Source organism: Mauremys reevesii, linkage group 14, assembly GCF_016161935.1.
Source record: "Mauremys reevesii isolate NIE-2019 linkage group 14, ASM1616193v1, whole genome shotgun sequence".
NCBI classification, from domain to species: Eukaryota; Metazoa; Chordata; order Testudines; family Geoemydidae; genus Mauremys; species Mauremys reevesii.
Window position 1 is genome coordinate 13,397,984 of NC_052636.1, and position 27,255 is coordinate 13,425,238.

A 27,255-nucleotide genomic window follows, 5' to 3' on the forward strand; every position below is an offset into this window, starting at 1 on the left:
TCCCCAGCCCTGCTCCCCAACCCCATCCCCTCTGTTCCCCCAGCCCTGCTCCCCACCCCATCCCTGTTCCCCAGCCCTGCTCCCCAACCCCATCCCTGTTCCCCATCCCTGCTCCCCAACCCCATCCCCTCTGTTCCCCAGCCCTGCTCCCCAACCCCCATCCCTGCTGCTCCCCATCCCGCCTCCCCAAACTCCAACCCTGCTTCCCAGCCTCCACCAGCACTGCACCCCCATCCCTGCTCCGCAGACCCCATCCCTGCTTCTCCCCAACCCTCAGCACCCCAACCCCTTTTTCCTTCTCCCCTGCTCCCCAACCCTCTGCACCCCCTTCCTTCCCCCCCCACACCCCACCCTGCACCCCAACCACCCCCCCCTGCTCCCCAACCCCCGGCACCCCCTTCCTTCCCCTTCAAATCCATCCCTGCTCCCCACCTCCCTGCTCCCCAATCCCCTGCACCTCCTTCCTTCCCCCTCCAAACCCATGCCTGTTCCCCAAACCCCTGCAGCCCAACCCTGCACCCCAACCCCACCAACCCAACCCTGCTCCCCACCTCCCTGCACCCCAACCCTGCTCTCCAACCCCCTGCACCTCCTTCCTTCCCCCTCCCAATCCAACCCTGCACCCCAACCCCCAACAACCCAACCCTGCTCCCAACCTCCCTGCACCCCATCCCTGCTCCCAACCTCCCTGCACCCCAACCCTGCTCTCAACCCCTGCACCTCCTTCCTTCCCCCTCCAAATCCAACCCTGCATCCCAACCCCCAACAACCCAACCCTGCTCCCCACCTCCCTGCACCCCAACCCTGCTCTCCAACCCCCTGCATCTCCTTCCTTCCCCCTCCCAATCCAACCCTGCATCCCAACCCCCAACAACCCAACCCTGCTCCCAACCTCCCTGCACCCCATCCCTGCTCCCAACCTCCCTGCACCCCAACCCTGCTCTCCAACCCCCTGCACCTCCTTCCTTCCCCCTCCAAATCCAACCCTGCATCCCAACCCCCAACAACCCAACCCTGCTCCCCAACCCCCTGCACCCCCTTCCTTCTCCCCAACCTCCCTGCACCCCAACCCTGCTCCCAACCCCCTGCACCTCCTTCCGTCCCCCTCCCAATCCAACCCTGCACCCCAACCCCCAACAACCCAACCCTGCTCCCAACCTCCCTGCACCCCATCCCTGCTCCCAAACCCCCTGCACCTCCTTCCTTCCCCTCCAAAGCCAACCCTGCTCCCCACCTCCCTGCACCCCAACCCTGCTCCCCAACCCCCTGCACCTCCTTCCCTTCCCACTCCCAATCCAACCCTGCACCCCAACCCCCATCAACTCGACCCTGCTCCCCACCTCCCTGCAACCCAACCCTGCTCGCCAAACCCCTGCACCCCCTTCCTTCCACCTCCAAACCCCACCCTGCACCCCAACCCCAACAACCCAACCCTGCTCCCCAAACCCAAGCACCCCAACCCTGCTCCCCAACCCCCTGCACCCCCTTCCTTCTCCCTCCCAATCCAACCCTGCTCCCCACCTCCCTGCACCCCAACCCTGCTACCCAAACCCCTGCACCCCCTTCCTTCCCCCTCCAAATCCATCCCTGCTCCCCACCTCCCTGCACCCCAACCCTGCTCCCCAAACCTGCTCTTCCAGTTTCTTCCACGCCCGTCACCCTCCCAGGGGAGCACAGTGCAGGGCAGCATTGAGCAACAGGACAGCTGGCTCCGCCGGCCCCTGTGCCCGGCCTTCTCTGGCACCGGCACCGGGCAGCTGCTCTGTTATTACAAAAAGAAAGAAGCGTCTGTCTCTGGGGTGAGGCCAGAACAACCCCCCCCCCAGGACAGACATGCAGCCACGTTGCACAACTGGCCCGACCTGTCCTGCTCCGGTGACGAACGGAGAAAGGGGGCTGGGGAGCAGGGATGGGGGGATGGGGTCTGGGGAGATCGGGGTCCCCGTCGTGCCGGGCGCTGCCCAGCCCCCCGCCCCCGACCGAGATCGGGGTCCCCGTCCTGCCGGGCCCAGACCCCAGCCGAGATCAGACCCTCCCCCCCTTGCACGACTCTCTGGATCCGTCCCTGGGTCCGTGGCAGGCCCCGTGCTCTGGAGCTCCCCCCGCCAGCTCTCCGGGCACCGCCACGTGCCAGCTGGCACCGCCGCTCTCCGGCCCCGGGGCCGGGCCCTCGTCATGGATGCAGAGAGGCGTGGGGTGGCGTGGAAGTGCCTGGGGGCACTGCCTTCCCCGCCTCCTCTGCTCACGCTTGGCCTCCCTCCCAAGCCAGCACAGAGGTCACCCGGCCGGCTCCAGCGGCACCGCCGAGACGGGCTCAATCCCCAGCCCTGATGGCCGTCTACAAAGTCCAGGTGGCCACCGGCCAGGACTCGCTGGCTGGCACGTTTGACACCATCTCCATCACCCTCGTGGGCAGCCACGGGGAAAGCCCCAAACGCGTGCTGGACCGACACGGGTTTGACTTTCGGCCAGGATCGGTGAGTATTTGAGGGGGGGGTTCCTTCTGTGGCGGGGGGGTGGCTCCATTCAGGACGAGCGGAGCAGTGGTTTGGGGGCCCTGGCCGGGGCTCAGGACCCCTGGGTTCTATTTGTGGTTCTGCCCCAGAGGCCGGCGCCCGTGCCTCAGTTTCCCCGTGGGGACAACGGAGGAGAATAACCCCCGTCTCTGGGTTTTGCCTCCTCAGACGGGCTGTGCTGGATCTCCCGTCTCCGCCGGAGCCTGGCTGACGCCGGGCCAGACGAGGATGACTCGCGCACCTGCAGCGAAAGAGGATGGGGGGGGTGGGAGAGGCAGGGCTGGGGTACCCTCATGCCAGCCCGACCTGGGCGGGGGGAGCCCTAGCCCTTCCCCCGAACCCCTGCCCCGCAGTGGGGGTGGGGGGGGACTGCAGCCTGGATGCCGGGGATTTCCACGGGGGTGCCAGCGGCCTGCAGAGCCGAAAGGTGCCGGCTCCGTCTTTGGGCTCCACCCTCACCTGGCACTGGGGGGCTAGGCTCAGGACGGTCTGTCATCGTAGGTCTGGGGGGCCGATCTCGGCCGGGGTCTGGGCAGCGCCCGGTGCGACGGGGCCCCGATCTCGGCCGGGGTCTGAGCGGCGCCCGGTGCGACGGGGGCCCCGATCTCGGCTGGGGTCTGAGCGGCGCCCGGCGCAACGGGGGCCCCGATCTCGGCCGGGGTCTGGGCAGCGCCCGGCACGACGGGGGCCCCGATCTCGGCCAGGGTCCGCGCCTCCCAGCTGGGGCTGGCAGCAGCACTGTGCCTCCGGGAGGTGGTCCCAGACAGGGATAACGGAGCAAAGGCTCGGGGTGGGCACGGGGCCAGGGGGTCGGGTGCGGGGCCCTGGGCCAGTGGCTGGGGAGCGAGGCCGGCAGCTGGCACCCCAGCCCCGGGCCAGAAGCCCCGCGTAAAACCGGGGGGTGCTGCAGCAACCCTCACGCCCCCAGTACCCAGGCCTGTGCCCTGATCTAAGCCCCTGTGCAGCGCCTGGCACAATTATTTACCCCACCTGAGGAGCTGGTCAATCAGCTCTGTCAAGGTTTGTGTCACTTGGATGAAACGGAAATGGGGGAATGGAGTGAATGGGGCCAGACCCCAGCTGGTGTCAATGGGCGTCTCTCCACTGGAGTCAATGGGGCCAGACCCCAGCTGGTGTCAATGGGCGTCTCTCCACTGGAGTCAATGGGGCCGGATCCCAGCTGGTGTCAATGGGCGTCTCTCCATTGGAGTCAATGGGGCCAGATCCCAGCTGGTGTCAATGGGCGTCTCTCCATTGGAGTCAATGGGGCCAGATCCCAGCTGGGGTCAATGGGCATCTCTCCATTGGAGTCAATGGGGCCAGATCCCAGCTGGGGTCAATGGGCGTCTCTCCATTGGAGTCAATGGGGCCAGATCCCAGCTGGGGTCAATGGGCGTCTCTCCATTGGAGTCAATGGGGCCAGATCCCAGCTGGTGTCAATGGGCGTCTCTCCATTGGAGTCAATGGGGCCAGATCCCAGCTGGTGTCAATGGGCGTCTCTCCATTGGAGTCAATGGGGCCAGATCCCAGCTGGGGTCAATGGGCGTCTCTCCACTGGAGTCAATGGGGCCGGATCCCAGCTGGTGTCAATGGGCGTCTCTCCATTGGAGTCAATGGGGCCAGATCCCAGCTGGTGTCAATGGGCGTCTCTCCACTGGAGTCAATGGGGCCAGATCCCAGCTGGGGTCAATGGGCGTCTCTCCACTGGAGTCAATGGGGCCAGACCCCAGCTGGTGTCAATGGGCGTCTCCCCACTGGAGTCAATGGGGCCAGACCCCAGCTGGGGTCAATGGGCGTCTCTCCATTGGAGTCAATGGGGCCAGACCCCAGCTGGTGTCAATGGGCGTCTCTCCATTGGAGTCAATGGGCCCAGATCCCAATTGGGTTCAATGGGGCTGAGGATCTGGCCCTGTTGATTGCAATGGAGAGACTCCTATTGGCACCAGCTGGCAAAGAGGGGGCTGGACCCACAGCTCTGCCTGTTCAACTCTCTCCTTCCCGAGTGGCCAGGAACGCAGGCTCCGTGCACGGAGCTCGAACCCCCCGTGCTCTGTCTCCCCCAGGTGCGGGAGTACAAGGTGCCCAGCGACCGAGCCCTGGGGCCGATCCTGCTGATCCGGCTCCACAAGGAGCCCTATTCCTTCTTCCCCGAGAACATGTGGTACTGCAACACGGTCCGGGTGACGTCCCCCGAGGGCAACACCTACCACTTCCCCTGCTACCGGTGGATTCATGGCTACCGCACCGTGGAGCTGGCGGAAAGCACAGGTATGACCCACTGAGGGTGCGCCAGGACTCCTGGGTTCTCTTCTGCCCCTCCTGCATCTCGGGGGCTCCTGGATCTCTCCCGGGCCTTGGCCCCGCCAGGAGAAACCCACTGCCCAGTATATCCGAGGCCTGGTCTGCACCCAAGTCACGGGGATGATTTTAAATCCAGTTTAGCCACGTCGGTGCATCTTTGCGTGTGGACGCGCTTCACCTTGGTTCAGCCCACGGGGGTCCATTTACAGCTGGCTGGAGCTTGGCATGAGAGGGGTCAGCGACCGAGCAGAGACCATTTTCTTTGTTCTGATGACAAGTGGGAAGGGAGGAAAGGTACCATGGCCATTAGCTCGCTCGCTAGGTGCGTGTGGGGTGGAGGATGGCTGGCTGGCTAGACAGAAGGGGGGGTGCAGGGGGAAAGAACATAGGAATGGCCACCCTGGCTCAGACCAAAGGTCCATCTAGCCCAGTGTCCCGTCATCCGACAGTGGCCAATGCCGGATGCCCCAGAGGGAGTGAACAGAACAGGTGACCCCCGAGTGATCCTTCCCTTAGATAGTTTGATTTAGTTGGGATTGGTCCTGGGCTGAGCAGGGGGATGGACTAGATACCTCCTGAGGTCCCTTCCCACCCTGATATTCTACAATAGATAGATAGAGGGGGTGGATGGATAGATAGATAGAGGGGGTGGATGGATAGATAGATAGATAGATAGATAGATGGGGGTGGATGGGGATGGATAGATGGATAGATAGAGGGGTGGATGGGGATGGATAGATGGATAGATAGAGGGGGTGGATGGGGATGGATAGATAGATAGATAGATAGAGGGGGTGGATGGGGATGGATAGATAGATAGATGGGTGTATATGGGGATAGATGGAGGGATCCCCATTGTGGGGTTGTAGGGAGACGTGTACTGGGGAGATGAGTGTCAGGGGCTGGGCACAGGGGGTGTATGGGGATAGGGAGAGAGAGAGGAGGCGGGTGTATGGGGATGGGGGAGAGAGAGAGAGAAGGGGGTGTATGGGGATAGGGGATAGGGGAGAGAGAGGAGGGGTGTATGGGGATGGGAGGATAGGGGAGAGAGAGGAGGAAGGTGTATGGGGATGAGGGGATAGGGGTGTATGGGGATAGGGGATAGGGGAGAGAGAGGAGGGTGTATGGGGTTGGGGATAGGGGAGAGAGAGAGGGGGTGTATGGGGATAGGGGATGGGGGAGAGAGAAGGGGGTGTATGGGGATGGGGATGGGGAGAGAGAGAAGGGGGTGTAGGGGATGGGGAGAGAGAAGGGGTGTATGGGGATAGGGATAGGGGAGAGAGAGAAGGGGGTGCATGGGGATGGGGAGAGAGAAGAGGGGTGTAGGGGATGGGGGAGAGAGAAGGGGTGTAGGGGATGGGGAGAGAAGGGGTGTAGGGGATAGGGGAGAGAGAAGGGGTGTAGGGGATGGGGGAGAGAGAAGGGGGTGTAGGGGATGGGGAGAGAGAAGGGGTGTAGGGGATGGGGAGAGAGAAGGGGTGCATGGGGATGGGGATGGGGAGAGAGAGAGAGAAGGGGTGTAGGGGTTGGGGAGAGAGAAGGGGTGCATGGGGATGGGGATGAGGAGAGAGAGAGAGAAGGGGGTGTAGGGGATGGGGAGAGAGAAGGGGGTGTAGGGGATGGGGATGAGGAGAGAGAGAGAAGGGGGTGTAGGGGATGGGGAGAGAGAAGGTGTAGGGGTTGGGGAGAGAGAGAAGGGGTGTAGGGGTTGGGGAGAGAGAAGGGGTGTAGGGGATGGGGAGAGAGAAGGGGGTGTAGGGGATGGGGAGAGAGAAGGGGGTGTATGGGGTTAGGGGATAGGGGAGAGAGAAGGGGGTGTAGGGGATGGGGGAGAGAGAAGGGGTGTAGGGGATAGGGGAGAGAGAAGGGGGTGTAGGGGATGGGGAGAGAGAAGGGGGTGTAGGGGATGGGGAGAGAGAAGGGGGTGTAGGGGATAGGGGATGGGGAGAGAGAAGGGGGTGTAGGGGATGGGGAGAGAGAAGGGGGTGTAGGGGATAGGGGATGGGGAGAGAGAAGGGGTGTAGGGGATGGGGAGAGAGAAGGGGGTGTAGGGGATGGGGAGAGAGAAGGGAGGTGTAGGGGGTGGGGGGGAGAGAAGGGGGTGCAGGGGATGGGGGGAGAGAAGGGGTGTAGGGGATGGGGAGAGAGAAGGGGGTGTAGGGGATGGGGAGAGAGAAGGGGTGTAGGGGATGGGGAGAGAGAAGGGGTGCATGGGGATGGGGATGGGGAGAGAGAAGGGGTGTAGGGGATGGGGAGAGAAGGGGTGTAGGGGATGGGGAGAGAGAAGGGGTGTAGGGGATGGGGAGAGAGAAGGGGGTGTAGGGGATGGGGAGAGAGAAGGGGGTGTAGGGGATGGGGGAGAGAAGGGTGTAGGGGATGGGGAGAGAGAAGGGGTGTAGGGGATGGGGAGAGAGAAGGGGTGTAGGGGATGGGGAGAGAGAAGGGGGTGCATGGGGATGGGGGAGAGAGAAGGGGGTGTAGGGGATGGGGGAGAGAGAAGGGGGTGTAGGGGATGGGGAGAGAAGGGGGTGTAGGGGATGGGGAGAGAGAGAAGGGGTGTATGGGGATGGGGAGAGAGAAGGGGGTGCATGGGGATGGGGAGAGAGAAGGGGGTGTAGGGGATGGGGAGAGAGAAGGGGGTGTAGGGGATGGGGAGAGAGAAGGGGTGTAGGGGATGGGGAGAGAGAGAAGGGGTGTAGGGGATGGGGAGAGAGAAGGGGTGTAGGGGATGGGGAGAGAGAAGGGGGTGTAGGGGATGGGGGAGAGAAGGGGGTGTAGGGGATGGGGGAGAGAGAAGGGGTGTAGGGGATGGGGAGAGGAAGGGGGTGTAGGGGATGGGGGGAGAGGAAGGGGTGTAGGGGATAGGGGAGAGAGCAGGGGTGTAGGGGATGGGGGAGAGAGAAGGGGGTGTAGGGGATGGGGAGAGAGAAGGGGGTGTAGGGGATGGGGAGAGAGAAGGGGGTGCATGGGGATGGGGATGGGGAGAGAGAGAGAAGGGGGTGTAGGGGATGGGGAGAGAGAAGGGGGTGTAGGGGATGGGGGAGAGAGAAGGGGGTGCATGGGGATGGGGATGGGGGAGAGAGAGAAGGGGGTGTAGGGGATGGGGGGAGAGAAGGGGTGTAGGGGATGGGGAGAGAGAAGGGGTGTAGGGGATGGGGAGAGAGAAGGGGTGTAGGGGATGGGGAGAGAGAGAAGGGGTGTAGGGGATGGGGGAGAGAGAAGGGGTGCATGGGGATGGGGAGAGAGAAGGGGGTGTAGGGGATGGGGAGAGAGAAGGGGGTGTAGGGGATGGGGGAGAGAAGGGGGTGTAGGGGATGGGGAGAGAGAAGGGGTGTAGGGGATGGGGAGAGAGAAGGGGGTGTAGGGGATGGGGAGAGGGAAGGGGGGTGCATGGGGTTAGACAGGCAGCTGGAAGACCGGCGCCAAGGAGCCCCGGAGGCTTAGGGGGGCCGGGACGCGTCCCCCACTCCAGCGTGTGCCCAGATTTCCTCGTCTCTCTCTCTCCTCTCTCCAGCCCGAACCCCTTGTGACGACTCCCACCACCTGCTCCAGAAGCACCGTCGTGAGGAGCTGGTGCTGCAACAGGAAATATATAGGTGAGTGGCGGGCGGGGGGGCAGGATATTAAGGGCAGCCCCCCCCCACCCCCGGAGTAATGGGTTCAGGCTCCCTGCAAACTCAGGCAGTGTCGCTGTGTCGGTGACGGCCGCGTCCTGTTTTAACGCCTCTCTGTGCAGCCCCGAGGGCGAGAAACGAATGAACCTTTTTTTGTTGCCATCGACTAAATCCAGGGGGCGGGACGGGGTCTGGGGGGTGAGCCGGGAGGGCCGAGACGGCGCGCTCAGTCCCTGCGGTCTTAGTTCAGGCCCCGGTGCGGGGCGGCTTAGTGGCTAAAGCCCTGGAGTGGGGAGTCAGGCTAGCTGGGTTCTGCCCCCCGCCCCGTGCCTCAGTTTCCCCACCTGTAAAATGGGGATAAGGGCGCTTGGCCACCGCGGTTTGAGCTCGGCTGACGGCCAGCACCAGAGGGGCCTGTGGTTCACCGGCTCTCCCCCGGGACAGGTGGAAGGAGTACAGCCCCGGCGTCCCCTGGTGCGCCGACGTCGACAGCGCCATGACCGCCGTGGTCGACCTCCAGTACTCGTACCCCAAGGCCTCCGCTTTCTTCGGGCGGGGCGCGGCGGCGTAAGTGACGGGGCCGAAAGGCCACTTCCTGGGGGGGGTGGCCCAGCTCCCCCGAGGGACGGAGGTGCCTAAATCCCATGGGAACGAAGGGGAGTTAGGCGCCCGTCTGTCCTTCAGGAGCGGAGCTTTCGTGGCTGTCGTTAGGAGATCCAGCAATTATTTCCTTAGCCGGACCTCTGCCCCCCCCCTCCGACCTGACTCTCTCTCCCCCCACCCCCCCTCTCCATCCACCCCCCCATCTATCTCCTGCCGTCCACCCCCCCGCCTCCATCCCCCCCTCCCACCTCACCCACCCCCCTCTGCCCCCCCTCCGACCTGACTCTCTCTCCATCCACCCCCCATCTATCTCCTGCCGTCCACCCCGCCTCCATCCCCTCTCCCACCTCATCCACCCCTCTGCCCCACCCTCCAACCTGACTCTCTCTCCCCCACCCCATCTATCTCCGCCATCCACCCCCGCCTCCATCCTCCCTCCTCCCACCCCACCCACCCCTCCCCTCTCTCTCCCCATCTACCCTCTCTCCATTCACCCCCCCCATCTATCTATCTCCCGCCATCCAGCCCCCTCTGCCTCCATCCCCCACCTCATCCAACCCCTCCCCTCTCTCTGCCTCCATCCCCTCCCACCTCATCCACCCCTCTCCCCCCCTCTCTCTCCCCCATCCACCTCTCTCCATCCACCCCTCTGCCTCCATCCCCTCTCTCTCCCACCCCATCCACCCCTCTCTCCATCCACCCCATCTATCTCCCGCCATCCCCTCTCTCTCCCATCTCATCCACCCCTCTCCCCTCTCTCCCATCCTATCCACCCCTCCTTATCCACCTCCCCTCTCTCTCCCCATCTACCCTCTCTCTCTCCTTCTCTCCTCATCCATCCCCTCTCTCTCCCCCCATCCACCCCCCTCTATCCCCATCCACCCCCTCTATCTATCTATCTATCCCCATCCACCCCCTCTATCTATCTATCTATCTATCTATCTATCTATCTATCCATCCCCACACACCCCTCTATCTATCTATCTATCTATCTATCTATCTATCTATCCCCATCCACACCATCGATCTATCTATCTATCCCTATCCCCCCCTCTATCTATCTATCTATCTATCTATCCCCAGACACCCCCTCTATCTATCTATCCATCCCCAACCCCCCCAACAATCTATCTATCTATATATCACCACACACCCTCTATCTATCTATCCCCATCCACCCCCGCTATCTATCTATCTATCTATCTATCTATCTATCTATCTATCTATCTATCTATCCCCATCCACCCCATCTATCTATCTATCTATCTATCCCCAGACACCCCCTCTATCTATCTATCCCCATCCACCCCATCTATCTATCTATCTATCTATCTATCTATCCCCAGACACCCCCTCTATCTATCTATCCCCATCCACCCCATCTATCTATCTATCTATCTATCTATCTATCTATCTATCTATCTATCTATCTATCTATCTATCTATCAATCCCCATCCACCCCCTCTATATATCTATCTATCCCCATCCACCCCCTCTATCTATCTATCTATCTATCTATCCCCAGACACCCCCTCTATCTATCTATCTCCATCCACCCCCTCTATCTATCTATCTATCTATCTATCTATCTATCTATCTATCTATCTATCTATCCCTATCCACCCCCACTATCTATCTATCTATCTATCTATCTATCTATCTATCTATCTATCTATCTATCTATCTATCTATCCCCATCCACCCCATCTATCTATCTATCTATCTATCTATCTATCTATCTATCCCCAGACACCCCCCTCTATCTATCTATCCCCAGACACCCCCTCTATCTATCTATCTATCTATCTATCCCCAGACACCCCCTCTATCTATCTATCTATCTATCTATCCCCAGACAACCCCTCTATCTATCTATCCCCATCCACCCCCTCTATCTATCTATCCCCAGACACCCCCTCTATCTATCTATCCATCTATCTATCTATCTATCTATCTATCTATCTATCTATCCCCATCCAACCCCTCTATCTATCTATCTATCTATCTATCTATCTATCCCCATCCACCCCCTCTATCTATCTATCTATCTATCTATCTATCTATCTATCTATCTATCTATCTATCTATCCCCATCCACCCCCTCTATCTATCTATCTATCTATCTATCTATCCCCAGACACCCCCTCTATCTATCTATCTCCATCCACCCCCTCTATCTATCTATCTATCTATCTATCTATCTATCTATCTATCTATCTATCTATCTATCTATCTATCCCCAACCACCCAATCTATCTATCTATCTATCTATCTATCTATCTATCTATCTATCTATCTATCTATCTATCTATCCCCATCCACCCCTCTATCTATCTATCTATCTATCTATCTATCTATCTATCTATCCCCAGACACCCCTCTATCTATCTATCTATCTATCTATCTATCTATCTATCTATCTATCTATCTATCTATCTATCCCCATCCACCCCCTCTATCTATCTATCTATCTATCTATCTATCTATCTATCTATCTATCTATCTATCTATCCCCAGACACCCCCTCTATCTATCTATCCCCAGACACCCCCTCTATCTATCTATCTATCTATCTATCTATCCCCATCCACCCCCTCTATCTATCTATCTATCTATCTCTCATGTATGTAGGTAGGCTCTGCAGGGCTCAGTCGCACCCGGCATTGTCCTCGGAGATCGGGGTGCTCAATATAAACTTGCCGCTGCTCCGAGGGAGGTTGAGGCAGGGACCGGCGGGGCAGGAAGCAGCACCGGAGACAAGGCAGCCCCACCTCGCCGGCTGGATCCCGGCCGGCTGGGCCCTTTTCCTGCAGGCCGACGCGTCGGGGGGCAGCCCTGCCGAAGGGGGGCCGGTGCCCCGGGAAGCCGAGAACTAGGGGTCACCCAGCTGGAGGTCCCGGCGGTGCTGGGGCTAAGGGACATGGAACCGGGGAGGGATTTGCCCAATCTGTGGCATTGGCTCTGGGGTACTGGCCCCCACGTCCCGGGCTGCGGGTGAGGTCGGCCAAAGGGCTGGACCCATAGCTAGAGAGACAGATAAGTGGGGTGTGTGGGGCTGGAGAGACACAGGGGTGTCTATGGGGAGAGACACAGGGGTGTGTATGGGTCAGACAGACAGAGGGGTGGGTATGGGGAGAGACAGACAGAGCGTGTCCATGGGGTCAGACACAGAGAGTGGGGTGTGTGGGGACAGAAAAAGGGGCCACGTGGGGCCAGACAGACAGGTGTCTATGGATGGACAGAGGGTGCACGTGGGACGAGCCAGGCAGAGGGGTGTGAAGGGGGGACAGACAGAGGGTGTGTATGGGGTCAGAGGGCTGTGAAGGGGGGACAGACAGAGGGTGTGTATGGGGTCAGAGGGGTGTGAGGGGGGACAGACAGAGGGTGTGTATGGGGTCAGAGGGGTGTGAAGGGGGGACAGACAGAGGGTGTGTATGGGGTCAGAGGGTGTGAGGGGACAGACAGAGGTGTGTATGGGGTCAGAGGGGTGTGAATGGGGGACAGACAGACGGTGTGTATGGGGTCAGAGGGGTGTGAGGGGACAGACAGAGGTGTGTATGGGGTCAGAGGGGTGAAGGGGACAGACAGAGGTGTGTATGGGGTCCGCGGGCTGGGAAGGGGGGACAGACAGAGGGTGTGTATGGGGTCTGTGGGGTGTGAGGGGGGACAGACAGAGGGTGTGTCTGGGGTCAGAGAGGCGTGAAGCGGACAGACTGTGGGTGTGTTTGGGGTCAGAGGGGTGTGAAGGGGACAGACAGAGGGTGTGTATGGGGTCAGAGGGGTGTGAGGAGCACAGACAGAGGGTGTGTATGGGGTCAGAGGGGTGTGAATGGGGGACAGACAGAGGGTGTGTTTGGGGTCAGAGGGGTGTGAAGGGGGACAGACAGAGGGTGTGTATGGGGTCAGAGGTGTGAGGGGACAGACAGAGGGTGTGTATGGGGTCAGAGGGGTGTGAAGGGGACAGACAGAGGTGTGTATGGGGTCAGAGGGGTGTGAATGGGGACAGACAGAGGTGTGTATGGGGTCAGAGGGGTGTGAATGGGGACAGACAGAGGGGGGGTGTGGGGTCAGTGGGGTGTGTGGGGGGCAGACAGAGGGTGTGTATGGGGTCAGAGGGGCGTGAAGGGGGACAGACAGAGGGTGTGTATGGGGATCAGAGGGGTGTGAAGGGGGGACAGACAGAGGGTGTGTATGGGGTCAGAGGGGTGTGAATGGGGGACAGACAGAGGGTGTGTATGGGGTCAGAGGGGTGTGAAGGGGGACAGACAGAGGGTGTGTTTGGGGTCAGAGGGGCGTGAAGGGGACAGGCAGAGGGTGTGTATGGGGTCAGAGGGGCGTGAAGGGGACAGACAGAGGGTGTGTATGGGGTCAGAGGGGTGTGAAGGGGTCAGAGGGGTGTGCAGGGCACAGACAGATGGGTGTACATGGGGGCAGAGGGGTGTGATGGGCAGAGGGTGTGCCGGGGATGGACACAGAAGGGCGTGAAGGGGTCAGAGGGGTGTGGAGGGGTCAGAGGGGCGTGAAGCGGACAGAGGGGTGTGAGGAGCTCAGACAGAGGGGTGTGGAGGGGTCAGAGGGGTGTGAAGGGGTCAGAGGGGTGCGTGCGGCTCGAGGCCCAGGGCTCACAGCGCGGGAGGCTCCCGCTCTCACCCGGCTCCCCGTCCCCGCAGGCTGCTGGAGTGCAAGCTGAAGGGCTTCCTGGACCGGCCGTACTCCTGGGAGAAGTTAGCCGACATCCCCAAGGTTTTCTGGTTCTACGGCAACCAGGTCTCAGGTCCGTGCTGCCCCACACAGTGTGGGGAGGAGCAGGGAGGCAACCCCGTTCTCCTTCCCGGCATCGCCTGTGGGTGCTAAGCCCACACATGGCCCCCCCAGGTCAACTGGTCCTGCCACCCTCAGCCCCCCACCAGGGCTCCCCTCAGGGCTTCCAGCCCCCTGCTCTAACCACTAGACCCCACTCCGCTCCGTGAGCTGGGAAGAGAAACCAGGAGTCCTGGCCCCCAGCCTCCACCTGGTCTAATGACTAGTCCCCACTGTCCCCATACAGCCGGGAAGAGAACCCAGGAGTCCTGGCTCCCACCCCCCTGCTCTAACCCACCAGCCCCCACTCACCTCCCAGAGCCAGGGCGAGAACCCAGGAGTCCTGGCCCCCCGCCCTGCTCTAACCCACCAGCCCCCACTCCCCTCCCAGAGCCAGGGAGAGAACCCAGGAGTCCGGGCTCTCAGCCCCCCCTGGTCTAACCCACCAGCCCCCACTCCCCTCCCATAGCCGGGGAGAGAACCCAGGAGTCCTGGCTCCCAGCCCCCCCTGCTCTGACCCACCAGCCCTCCCAGAGCCGGGGAGAGAACCCAGGAGTCCGGGCTCCCAGCCCGCCCTGCTCTAACCCACCAGCCCCCACTCCCCTCCCAGAGCCGGGGAGAGAACCCAGGAGTCCTGGCTCCCAGCACCCCCTGCTCTAACCCACCAGCCCCCACTCCCCTCCCAGAGCCGGGGAGAGAACCCAGGAGTCCTGGCTCCCAGCCCCCCCTGCTCTAACCACCAGCCCCCACTCCCCTCCTCAGGCATTGGGGTTTTAGTTAAAGGGCCGGTGTGTGTGTCCCCCCAGAGTACGTCACTGAGCACTGGCAGGAAGATGCGTTCTTCGGGTACCAATATCTGAATGGGTTCAACCCAGTTCTGATCCGGAAATGCACGGCGCTGCCGGAGAACTTCCCCGTGATGCAGGAGATGGTGGCCGGCTCCCTGGGGGACTCCACCAGCCTCCAGGAGGAGCTGCAGGTAACACCCTGTCTCCCCGAAAAGAATCAGGGTCTGCTGAGTCCATCCTGCCCTCCTTCCCCAAGAACTCCTGCTGGTGGGAGCACGGTGCTCTCTTCCCAAACTAAATTGTTTTAGCATAGCCGGGTCTGGGTTAACAACTGCCCCGCCCCAGAGGTGGCTGCATCTCAGCGCCGGGCGAGGGGTCCCTGGGTAACCGGCCGCCCTGCCCCAGAGGTGGGCGCATCTCAGCGCCGGGCGAGGGGTCCCTGGGTAACCGGCCGCCCCGCCCCAGAGGTGGCTGCATCTCAGCACCAGGCGAGGGGTCCCTGGGTCACCGGCCGCCCCGCCCCAGAGGTGGCTGCATCTCAGTGCCGGGCGAGGGGTCCCTGGGTAACCGGCCGCCCCACCCCAGAGGTGGCTGCATCTCAGCGCCGGGCGAGGGGTCCCTGGGTAACCGGCCGCCCTGCCCCAGAAGTGGGCGCATCTCAGCGCCGGGCGAGGGGTCCCTGGGTAACCAGCCGCCCCGCCCCAGAGGTGGCTGCATCTCAGTGCTGGGTGAGCGCTCCCTGTACAACCAGCTACTCCACCCCGGAGGTGGCTGCATTTTAACACTGGGTAAGCGATCCCCGCGCAGTGCTCTGTGTGTTGCTTGCTGGGACACTGCTGAAGGAAGCTCACAGCCCTGGCAGCGGGGGCACTGACCCTCCTCCGCTCTGCATGACAGAGAGGGAGCATCTATATCGCAGATTACAAGCTCCTGGAAGACATTCCCACCATTAAAGTGAACGGGCACCAGCAGTACATCGCCGCCCCCCTGTGCCTGCTGCACCAGAAACCCAGCGGGGAGGTCGTGCCCTTGGCCATCCAGGTGAGGGGTTTCTCTGCTCGCCGGCACCCAAGCGGGGGGGTATCCGGGCCCCTCCTGAGCCACCTGGGCCCCCCTGCCGCTAGGGAGCAGCTCGGCTCCACCATTGCTAAAGGCACAACGATTATTGTGGGCAGGGCGGGAGTGCGCCAGGCGCTGCACAGACCCAGTGGACCCATTGCTCTGCTCCAGCGGGGATACAGGGGTGAATGGGTCCCCTGGGGGCATAGGGGCTGGATGGGCCCATTGCTCCCATCCAGGGGGGATGCCAGACTGGATGGGCCCATTGCTCCCATCCAGGGGGGATGCCAGACTGGATGGGCCCATTGCACTGATACAGGGTGGATACCAGACTGGATGGGCCCATTGCTCTGATCCGGGGGGGATACCGGGCTGGATGGTCCCATTGCTCTGACCCAGGGGGGGATACCGGGCTGGATGGGCCCATTGCTCTGACCCAGGGGGGATATCGGGCTGGATGGGTCCATTGCTCTGACCCGGGGGGGGGGGTTACTGGGCTGGATGGGCCCATTGCTGTGATCCAGGGTGGGATACCGGGCTGGATGGGCCCATTGCTCTGATCCGGGGGGGTTACTGGGCTGGATGGGCCCATTGCTGTGATCCGGGGGGGGGGGGTTACTGGGCTGGATGGGCCCATTGCTCTCACCTGGGGGGGATACCAGACTGGATGGGCCCATTGCTCTGACCCAGGGGGGATACCAGACTGGATGGGCCCATTGCTGTGATCCGGGGGGGTGGGGTTACTGGGCTGGATGGGCCCATTGCTCTGACCCAGGGGGGATACCAGACTGGATGGGCCCATTGCTGTGATCCGGGGGGGTGGGGTTACTGGGCTGGATGGGCCCATTGCTCTCACCTGGGGGGGATACCAGACTGGATGGGCCCATTGCTCTGACCCAGGGGGGATACCAGACTGGATGGGCCCATTGCTCTGACCCAGGGGGGATACCAGACTGGATGGGCCCATTGCTCTGATGCAGGGGGGATACTGGGCTGGATGAGCCCATTGCACTCACCCGGGGAGGGGGGAATACCAGGCTGGATGGGCCCATTGCTCTGACCCAGGGGGGATACCAGACTGGATGGGCCCATTGCTGTGATCCAGGGGGGATACTGGGCTGGATGGGCTCATTGCTCTGACCCGGGGGGGGGGGGGGGATACCGGACCCATTGCTCTGACCCAGCTCCCCCACAGCTCAGCCAGCGCCCAGGTCCCGACAGCCCCATCTTCCTGCCCAGCGACTCCGAGTGGCTCTGGACTCTGGCCAAGACCTGGGTGCGCAACTCCGAGTTCCACCTGCACGAGGTCACCTCCCACCTGCTCCGCGCCCACCTGCTGGCAGAGGTCTTCGCCGTGGCCACCCAGCGCCAGCTGCCCATGTGCCACCCGCTGTACAAGGTGAGGGGGGTGGAGCTAATGTGGGTGGGCGGGGCCACAGGTGGGTGGGCGGGGCCCCGCTCCGCTTGGCGCATCAACCAACGGGACGGCGACGGGCACCCGGTGTCCACACCTGGCACCTTGTGCACAGAGCAAACAGGTGGCATCAAGGGGTGGGGCTAGTCCCATTCCTGGCTACCCGCTTCTGCCGGTGCTGGGACGTGTTAAGGGAGGTGACCAAGGGCGCCCAGTTCTTGCTTTGCCCGGCGTACGCCCCAGATGTGCCCGCCTGGGGCACGTGCCCCCCAGCGGTGCCCCGTGTGCGCCTTGGTGATGCTCAGACAGGCCCAGCGGGATGTTTGTCCCTGGACACGTGAGTTTGAGAGGGGCCCAGCCCGGCGTGTATCCCCGGAGGTGCACCCGTATCGCCGTGTGTGTGTTCTAGAAGTGTCCAGTTGTGTGTGTGGTGCGGTGCAGACGTGTCTGGCCGTGTACGTGGGTGTGTGGTGCAGACGTGTCTGGCCGTGTACAGGGGAGTGTGGTGCAGACATGTCTGGCCGTGTACGGGGGTGTGTGGTGCAGACATGCCTGGCTGTGTACGTGGGTGTGTGGTGCGGACGTGTCTGGCCCTGTACAGGGGTGTGTGGTGCAGACGTGTCTGGCCGTGTACAGGGGAGTGTGGTGCAGACATGCCCAGCCGTGTACGGGGGTGTGTGGTGCAGACATGCCTGGCTGTGTATGTGGGTGTGTGGTGCAGACTTGTCTGGCCATGTACATGGATGTGTGTGTTGTAGACGTGCCCGGCCTTGTACGGGTGTGTGATGCAGACATGTACATGAGTATGTAGTGCAGACATGCCCAGCTGTATACATGTGTCTGTGGTGCAGACGTGTCTGGCAGTGTACGTGTGTGTGTGTTGCAGACATGCCTGGCTGTGTACACGTGTGTGTTGTAGACATACCTGGCTGTATACAGGTGTGTATTGCATATATGTCCAGCTGTGTACATGGGTGTGTTGCAGACATATCTGGCTATGTACATGTATGTGTGGTGCAGACATGTCCGGCTGTGTGTGTGTGTGTGTGTGTGTGTGTGTGTGTGTGTGTGTTGCAGACATGTCCGGCTGTGTACGTGTGTGTGTGTGTGTGTGTGTGTGTGTGTGTGTGTGTGTACGTGTGTGTGTGGTGCAGACATGTCCGGCTGTGTACAGGTGCATGTTGTATGTATGTCCGGCTGTGTACGTGTGTGTGTGTGTGTGTTGCTGACATGTCCGGCTCTGTGTGTGTGTGTTGCAGACATGTACGGCCGTGTACACATGTGTGTTGCATATATGTGCGACTGTGTGCGTGTGTGTGTTGCAGACATGCTCGGTTGTCTATGTGTGTGTGTGTGTGTGTGTATTGCAGACATGCCCAGCAGTGTACGAGTGTTTGTGCTGGAGGCGTGTCCAGCTGGGTACCTGTGTGTGCCCCAGAGGTGGCCAGCTGTTGACGTGTGTTCCTGAGATGCCCGGCTGTGCAAATTCCAGGAGTGCCCAGCTGTTTGTGTGCTGACCCCAGCTCTTTGCTCAGTTCTCTGCTGCCTCCTGCACCAAACACGCCTCCCTAGTGCCCTGCAACCAGGGTGGATCAGAGAGAACAAAGCCATTCGCCTCTGCCCTCCGTGGGCTGACACCTCCTCCCCGGCTGCTTCAGCCCCTGCGCCTCTTCTCTTCCAGCTCCTGATCCCTCACATCCGGTTCTCCATCCACATCGATGTCCTGGCCCGGACCTTTCTCATCAGCCCCGGGGGCGTATTCGATCGGGTAAAGACGGGATTGTCTCATCAGAACAATATAATCCTTTCCTTGTAGCTGGTGCTTTTCACCCCTAGATCTCGAAGCACTTTGCAAAGGACATCAGGAGCATTAGCCTCATTTTACAGATGGGAAAACTGAGGCAGGGAGTCATTTGCCTATGCTCACTCAGCATGCCTTTGGTAGAACCCGGGGGAGCTGGGTTCGAGTCCTGGGTGCTAGCCTCCCATAGCGCGTTCAAAAAGGAGGGAGAGTGACCAAACTGCCCATCAAATCAACTACACCCAGCAAACTGCTGGCGGCCTGCTGTGACTGCCACTCCCCAACTCCACCCACCCAGCTCCGCCCCCAGCCTGCTCAGCCAATCAAACGAAAGGGAGAAGCAGCTCCTCCTGGAGGTCGGCGCTCATTGGCCGCCTCGCAACGGGGATCCAGCGAACGTCCTTTTCCACCCAAAGCCGGGCCCGTTGATAACGGAAATCAGATTTCAATCCGGTTTAGTGACCACCCCGTGTGGACGCTCTTAATTCGCTTTTACTGAAACCACTTCGAGGCGGGCCCAGTTAGCCCTTTTGTGGGCGTGGCCAGCACCGCAGTTTCCTGCCTTCTACTCAGGGCGAGGGAGCATGGTTTCCACCGAAAAACGGCCAGTAGGTAAAAATGAAAGTTTTGCACTTAAAATGGTCGGTTTTCCAAAAAAAAAGTTTGTGACATTTTTATGGCATTTTCCTTCATACTAGTCATTTCCCTTCCTTTCCTGCCGTGTTTCCTTTGGCTTGTTTTTCTCTCCTCTTTTCCTTTTTTTCTCCTTATTTTTTCACTTTTTTCCCCGTTTTTTTCCCCATTATTCAACTTTCTTAGTTTTTCCGTCTTTCATCCCTTTTTTCCTTCTTCTCTCCTTTGGCCCCATTTCCTTTTACTTTCATCAGTGGCCATTTTTCTGGCGGGAAAATAAATTCAGTCGCCAAAGGATTTCGTAAGTCCGATTCCCAGCCCCTGGGCAATTAACGCAATTCCAGTGTCCTACCCTCTCCCTGGCACCTGCCGCTCCATGGCAATAACCCCCATCTGGCCTGGGCTGGGCCTATATCCCGCAGGCCATAGCGACCGGGCGTCGAGGCCTCGCCGAGCTTCTCCGCAAGGCCCTGGAGGACCTGACCTACGCCACGCTCTGCCTTCCCGATGACATCCAGGAACGCGGCGTCGCCTCGCTCCAGAACTACTATTACAGGGATGATGGGCTGAAGATCTGGGCAGCTATCGAGAGGTGAGGGGGGCGCTGGGCCACGTGGGGTGCTGCGTAGGGAGGAGAGACGCAGGCAAGTGCAGGGGAAGGGGTTAGACCTAGTGAAATCATAGGGGGCAAAGCGATGGGGCTCTGAGTGTGGAGGGGGTCGGGGCAGAGCCCCCTGGGAATCCAGGTCTTGTATGGGAGGGAGCCGTGCATGCGGGGCTTGTTCTGCTGGGATCCAGCAAACATCCTTTCCCACACAAAGTTGGGCCCGTTGATACCTGAAATCAGATTTCAATCCAGATTAGTGACAACCCATGTGGACGCTCTTAATTCATTTTCACGGAAACCACTTTGACACGAGCCCAAAATGAGACCGTCAGCCCCAGGATCTGCTGTCGGTTCATAGAATCATAGAATATGAGGGTTGGAAGGGACCTCAGGAGGTGTCTAGTCCAACCCTCTGCTCAAAGCAGGACCAATTCCCAACTAAATCATCCCAGCCAGGGCTTTGTCAAGCCGGGCCTTAAAAACCTTTACGTTCAATGAACTGACTTTAAATTCACTTCTGTGCTTAACCTGAGTCTCCATTTAGAGGGTAATATTTTTCCGAAGCGCCCACACGGTCAAAGGAGTGAGGGGTTTTTGCTGGGTTGGCAGTTTTGAAAAGTCTAAATAAATAACAAAACGGTTTTAGGTGGGTCCCCAAAACTGACCATTTTTTCCAAATTTTCAGCCCCTCGAAAAATCACACCCCCAAAATAAAATTCCTTTCAGGTGAAACGACACGTTTCGTTTCGTGTCAAACTGACCTGGTTTGTTTCCATCTGGAGCATTTTGACACATTTTTGACTTTTTAAAATTCATTTCCAGAACTTTTTCAAGCACCAAAAATATTAAATTTTTTTCCGGGACGGTTCCAGAGTTTTGGCCGGTTTGTTTCTCAGCCCCAAATCTGGCAAAACCGAATTCATTTGAGAACTCGTTCAGGGTCGCCGCCACTCCATTTTGTACCCCGCAAAGCTTTCAGCCCAAACCAGTAGTGCCGGAAACTCCCGTGAAGTAGGGAGGCCACCGGTGCCGGCCCCATGGCCCCGCCCCCACTCGACCCCGTCCTCCCGAGGCTCCGCCCTCACTCCGCCTCTTCCCCGAGGTCCTCCCCCTGCTGGCTCCTCTCTGCCCCCTCCCCCATCGCTTCCCCTTAAGGCAGGTAAAAAGCAATGGGGCCGCGGCCCCCTGGCCTCCCCTGTTCCGGCCACCCTTGTGCAAACATTTCACCCCGCTCGACTTAGGACCCTAACTGCCAATGTCAATGGGATTTAGGCACCAAGGCAGCTCGGGCATTTTTTAAATGCCTCTGGGTGCCCAGCTGCCACTGTAAATTTAACCCATAATGCGCCTAAGTCCCTTTTGAGACTGGCAGGCAGGCTCCTAAATCACTTAGGGGCTTGGAAACATTTGGCCCCAATCTCCTGCATTTAGGACGGAAGAATCCCAGGCACCGCTACAGACTAGGGACCGAGTGGCTGGGCAGCAATGCTGCAGAAAAGGACCTGGGGGTTACAGTGGACGAGAAGCTGGATATGAGTCAGCAGTGGGCCCTTGTTGCCAAGAAGGCTAATGGCATTTTGGGTTGTATAAGTAGGGGCATTGCCGGCAGATCGAGGGACGTGATCATTCCCCTCTATTCAGCATTGGTGAGGCCTCATCTGGAGTATTGTGTCCAGTTTTGGGTCCCACACTACAAGAAGGATGTGGATAAATTGGAGAGAGTCCAGCGGAGGGCAACAAAAATTATTAGGGGGCTGGAGCACATGACTTATGAGGAGAGGCTGAGGGAAATGGGATTGTTTAGTCTGCAGAAGAGAAGAATGAGGGGGGATTTGATAGCTGCTTTCAACTACCTGAAGGGGGTTCCAAAGAGGATGGATCTAGACTGTTCTCAGTGGTAGAAGATGACAGGACAAGGAGTGATGGTCTCACGTTGCAGTGGGGCAGGTCTAGGTTGGATATTAGGAAACACTATTTCACGAGGAGGGTGGTGAAGCCCTGGAATGGGTTCCCTAGGGAGGTGGTGGAATCTCCGTCCTTAGAGGTTTTTAAGGCCCGGCTTGACAAAGCCCTGGCTGGGATGATTTAGTTGGGGATTGGTCCTGCTTTGAGCAGGGGGTTGGACTAGATACCTCCTGAGGTCCCTTCCAACCCTGATCTTCTATGGTTCTAAAACCAAATCTCCTAGGTGGCCGGTGACACGGCATGGTGGATGGACCACTGAGAAGTGATGCTGAAGGGTAGCAGGCCTAGCACGGTGGAGATTGGAGGGAGGGGGCTCCCCGGCTTGTCCTAGGGGGAAGCATCTCACCGTGGACCCCGGGGCTGACCCGATTTCCCCTTTAACTCTCCCAGCTTTGTCTCCGGCATCGTGGGAATCTACTACCGGACCAGCCTCTCGGTGCAGAGTGACCATGAGCTGCAGGCGTGGGTGGGCGAGATCTTCGCCAAGGCATTCCTGGGCCGACAGGCGTCGGGTGAGTGCCCGGGGGTGGCTAGCCCGGGGTCACAGATGCCGCTGAGGAGTCCTCCCCACCCCCCCCAAGAATCAGCCCCCCATTAAGGTGTCTCCAAAACCCAAGACGCTTGCGGAAACGTCAGCCACGGCCTACGCGTGACACCTGCCGTGTGTCACCCACCCGCCTCCACGTGGCTTTCAGCTCACGCGGTGGAGAGTCAGGGGCTACGCTCCGGAGGCCCCCGGTTCGATCCCGCCCGTCTGTCGGTGTTACACGCGCACAGAAATGAGCGATGCTGGTATTGCACTGACCAGCATCACCGCGGGCGGGGAGAGGGGACGTTCCCAGCTAGGGACGGGGGAGAGGGTGGTCCCATGCTCACCAGTCCATCCCTCCCCGGCAGGCGTCCCCTCGGCTCTGGGCACCGCGGCCGAGCTGACCAAGTACCTGACCATGGTGATCTTCACGTGCTCTGCCTATCACGCCGCCGTCAACGCCGGGCAGGTGGGTGAGGGCCGCCCGCCCTGTCCCCCTCTTGGAGGGGTGTCTCTTTCCTCCCCCCCATCCTCTCCTTACACCTGTGTCCCCAGCCTGTCCCCTCCTGCCCTTTGGGCCCCACTGGGTACACCCCAGACTTTGGGGGTCTGAGCTGGATCTGGGACTTGGTGGCTCACGCCCGGGAGTTACTGTGGCTTAAAGTCCAGCCCAGATGGAGTTGCTGGGAGCCAGGACTCCTGGGTTCTCTCCCTGGCTCTGGGAGGGGAGTGGTGTCTAGTGGTTAGAGCGGGGGGGCTGGGAGCCAGGATCCCTGGGTTCTCTCCCCGGCGCTGGGAGGGAGGGGGCTGGTGGGTGAGAGCAGGGGGCTGGGAGCCAGGACTCCTGGGTTCTCTCCCCAGCTCTGGGAGGAGTGGGGGCTGGTGGGTGAGAGCAGGGGGCTGGGGCCAGGACTCCTGGGTTCTATCCCCAGTGCTGGGAGAGGAGCGGGGGCTCGGGGGTTAGAGCAGGGGGGCTGGGAGCCAGGACTCCTGGGTTCTCTCCCGGCTTTGGGAGGAGTGGGGGCTGGTGGGTTAGAGCAGGGGGGCTGGGAGCCAGGACTTCTGGGTTCTGTCCCCAGCTCTGGGAGGGGAATGGGGGCTGGTGGGTTAGAGCCAGGGGTGGGGCTGGGAGCCAGGACTCCTGGGTTCTCTCCCCGGCTCTGGGAGGGGAGTGGGGGGCTGGTGGGTCAGAGCAGGGGGGGCTGGGAGCCAGGACTCCTGGGTTCTGTCCCCAGCTTTGGGAGGGGAGTGGTGTCTAGTGGTTAGAGTGGGGAGGGCGCCAAGACTCCTGGCCTCTATTCCTGGCTTTGTCAAGCATCTTGCCCATGTTCCTTCCCCTCCTTCTGACAATTTTTTTAGACAATTTTCATTTCCTATGTAATTTTTCCATTTTTCAACAAAATAAATCGAAATGAAAATCCATGGCAGAGATCGGGGCCCAGTCCTGCCGGGCGCTGCACAGACCCCAGCGGGAATCAGGGTCCCCCTTGTGCCAGGCACTGCAGAGACCCCCCCTGACCGAGATCAGGTCCCCCCCTTGTGCCGGGCGCTGCCCAGTCACATAGTGAGAGATGGTCCCTGACCCAAAGACCTTCCCCCTCTAAGTAGACAAAGCCGACAATGGGCAGAACGATCACCTCCCTCATACAGATGGGGAAACTGAGGCACGGAGCGATTTGGTGCCTTGCCCGGTGGCACAGAGGGAGACCGTGGAGTCTCTGGGACTGGAACGCAGGTCAGAGGCCCAGCCCCATATCCGCACTGCCTCTGCGGCTGACTGAACGGGCTCTGGGTCCGGCTGGGTGATGGGCAGGGTCTCGGGACCCCCGGGGCAGCAGGTCCTGCTTCTCCTGCTCTGGACTCCTGCGTCCTCCCATGACCTGGCCAGCCAAGCTCCCGGGTGGGATCTAACCTCTGGCTTCCTTTTCCCGGCCCCAGTTCGAGCTGGCCGCCTTCATGCCCAATTACCCGTCGTCCATGCGGAAGCCGCCGCCCCGGAACAAGGCCACGGTGACCCTGAAGGAGTTCCTGGACACCATCCCCGAGATGAACACCACCAGCCTGATCCTCTCCGTCCTCTGGGTGCTGCAGAATGAGGATCGGGACTTGGTGAGAGCGGGGCGGCTGGGGCTGGTGGACCCTGAACCCAGGGGGGCATCTTTCGGGAGAAGAGCCCCCAACCCTGAATCCATCAGTATTGGACTAGGGATGTGTGTCCTCCACTACCTGCGAGACACTTACAGAGGGGCCAGATCCCAGCTGGGGTCAATGGGTGTCTCTCCATTGGAGTCAATGGGGCCAGATCCCAGCTGGGGTCAATGGGCGTCTCTCCACTGGAGTCAGTGGGGCCAGATCCCGGCTGGGGTCAATGGGCGTCTCTCCATCGGAGTCAATGGGGCCAGACCCCAGCTGGTGTCAATGGGCGTCTCTCCATTGGAGTCAATGGGGCCAGATCCCAGCTGGTGACAATGGGCGTCTCTCCATTGGAGTCAACGGGGCCAGACCCCAGCTGGGGTCAATGGGCATCTCTCCATTGGAGTCAGTGGGGCCAGATCCCAGCTGGGGTCAATGGGCGTCTCTCCGTTGGAGTCAATGGGGCCGGATCCCAGCTGGTGACAATGGGCGTCTCTCCATTGGAGTCAATGGGGCCAGATCCCAGCTGGTGTCAATGGGCGTCTCTCCATCGGAGTCAATGGGGCCAGACCCCAGCTGGTGTCAATGGGCGTCTCTCCATTGGAGTCAACGGGGCCAGACCCCAGCTGGGGTCAATGGGCGTCTCTCCATTGGATTCAACGGGGCCAGACCCCAGCTGGTGTCAATGGGCGTCTCTCCATTGGAGTCAATGGGGCCAGATCCCGGCTGGTGTAAATCAGCAGGAGGTCCATTGGAACTGCTGCTGATTTGAGGACATGGGCCCAGGCGTTTCGGCCCCTTTCCTGTTACCCGCTCGACAGGCAGTGGGACATGGTGGGTGTTGGCGGCCGCTGTGCGGGCAGGGAGGAAATGTCCCCAAAGCGAAATGCATGTGATTATTGTTTAGAGGCCTGGGGCCTTTCAGAAGAGGTGGGGAGATGTCTTTCCCTACGGACACCGGTTCGACCACTATTCAGACATAACGTACTCTCCAGTTCCCTCCAGAGACCCTGAGTATTTTTAGCCATTTCTGACCCAACCAAAATTTTGGACCCTGCAGTTAGAATCATAGAAGCGTATAACTGGAAGGGACCTCGAGAAGTCACCTAGTCCCACCCCCGGTACTCATGGCAGGGCTAGGTATTATCTAGACCATCTCTGGCAGGTGTCTGATTAACCTGCTCTTAAAAATCTCCAAGGACAGAGATGGGTGAATCGATGACTTTTTTGGTTTGTTAGAGAGACAAGGTGGGTGCGGGAATCTCTCTGACTGGACCAAAGTCTGTCAGTGAGAGAGAAACTTTCGAGCTCTTTCACCAAGATAAGTTGATCCAGTAAAAGATATAACCTCCTCCACCTTGTCTCTCTAATATCCTGGGCCCAACACGGCTACAACACCACTGCCTACGATTTTTGGTTTGTCGGTGATTTATGAAAAGTTGAAAATAAATCATTTGGGGGGTCAAACAAACCCCTTTATTCAATGTTTCCTCTTGATTCTGAGCATTTTTCGTGGACATTTTGGAACGTTCGACACAAAAAGTCATTTTGAAAGGAAAACTCGAAATGGGTTGAATTTTTTTTTCAGTTTTATTTTTAAATTAACTCTTTGGCAAAAGGGATAATTCAGAAAATATTCTGGTGTCCCCAAATGTACATTTTTTTTCCTCAAAGAAAAGAGAAAAGTTTGGGTGGAAAATATTTACTCAGCTGCTGGGGTGGGTTGTTTCCATCAGGAGGAGAAATTGGTGACGGATCCAGGTGTTTCTTTGATGGTATCGTGTTTATTTGCAAAGTCTGGAGGACTCAAAGAACAGGAGGCAATTTCCTTGGTCACAGTTCCAAGCCTCCTTCCAACTAGCACTCAGCCCAAAAAACTTTCTCTAGGCTTTGTCCTGGGGCCACACCCCCAAAGCTTGTTCTGGCTGTCTCCTTGGCTCTGTGCTGTTTCAGTGTCTGTTTCTCTCGCATGCAAAGCTCCACCACTCAGTGCCTTTGCTATCTCAGTTCCCAGGGAAAACCTCTCCTGCCTTGGAGTAATAAGAATGCAGCCCTGGAGTTGATCCCGGGAGTTCAGTGATTTTGATGTCTCTGTATTCACCACTCTCCCTATTCCCTTCCAGAGACCCCTGGGGACATACCCTGAGGAGCACTTTACCGAGCACGGGCCAAAGCTGCTCATCGCTGCCTTCCAGGATCGCCTAGCAGAGATCTCCCAGGAGATCGAGGAGAGGAACCGGTCGCTGAGTCTGATCTACAACTATATGTATCCTCCTAACATAGAGAACAGCACCGCGATATAACACCCAGAGGTGCCACCCCTCCGACTGCCCCGCGATGGAGAACCCCTCACCCACACACCCACCACTGAATACCCCCGCGGTAACAGGCAACAGCATCTCCATGGCACACCACCAAATGCTCACCAGCGTCCTGAGAACATGCATCCAGCCTGATGGAGCAATGGTGAATCACACTCCCTGGGGGTCTG

General features: G+C 59.6%; 1 protein-coding gene across 1 annotated transcript; it reads left to right on the forward strand.

Annotated features, from left to right (window-relative positions):
• Positions 1–2,269: 2,269 nt before the first annotated feature.
• Positions 2,270–27,255, forward strand: LOC120381501 (hydroperoxide isomerase ALOXE3-like). Its single transcript, XM_039499679.1, has 14 exons — positions 2,270–2,477; positions 4,580–4,784; positions 8,332–8,413; positions 8,876–8,998; positions 13,706–13,809; positions 14,642–14,814; positions 15,521–15,664; positions 16,878–17,081; positions 18,778–18,864; positions 19,953–20,122; positions 22,493–22,614; positions 23,000–23,100; positions 24,570–24,740; positions 26,888–27,255. Exons 1-14 carry the CDS (start codon positions 2,331–2,333, stop codon positions 27,065–27,067), a joined length of 2,013 nt encoding a protein of 670 aa, XP_039355613.1. The 5' UTR covers positions 2,270–2,330; the 3' UTR covers positions 27,068–27,255.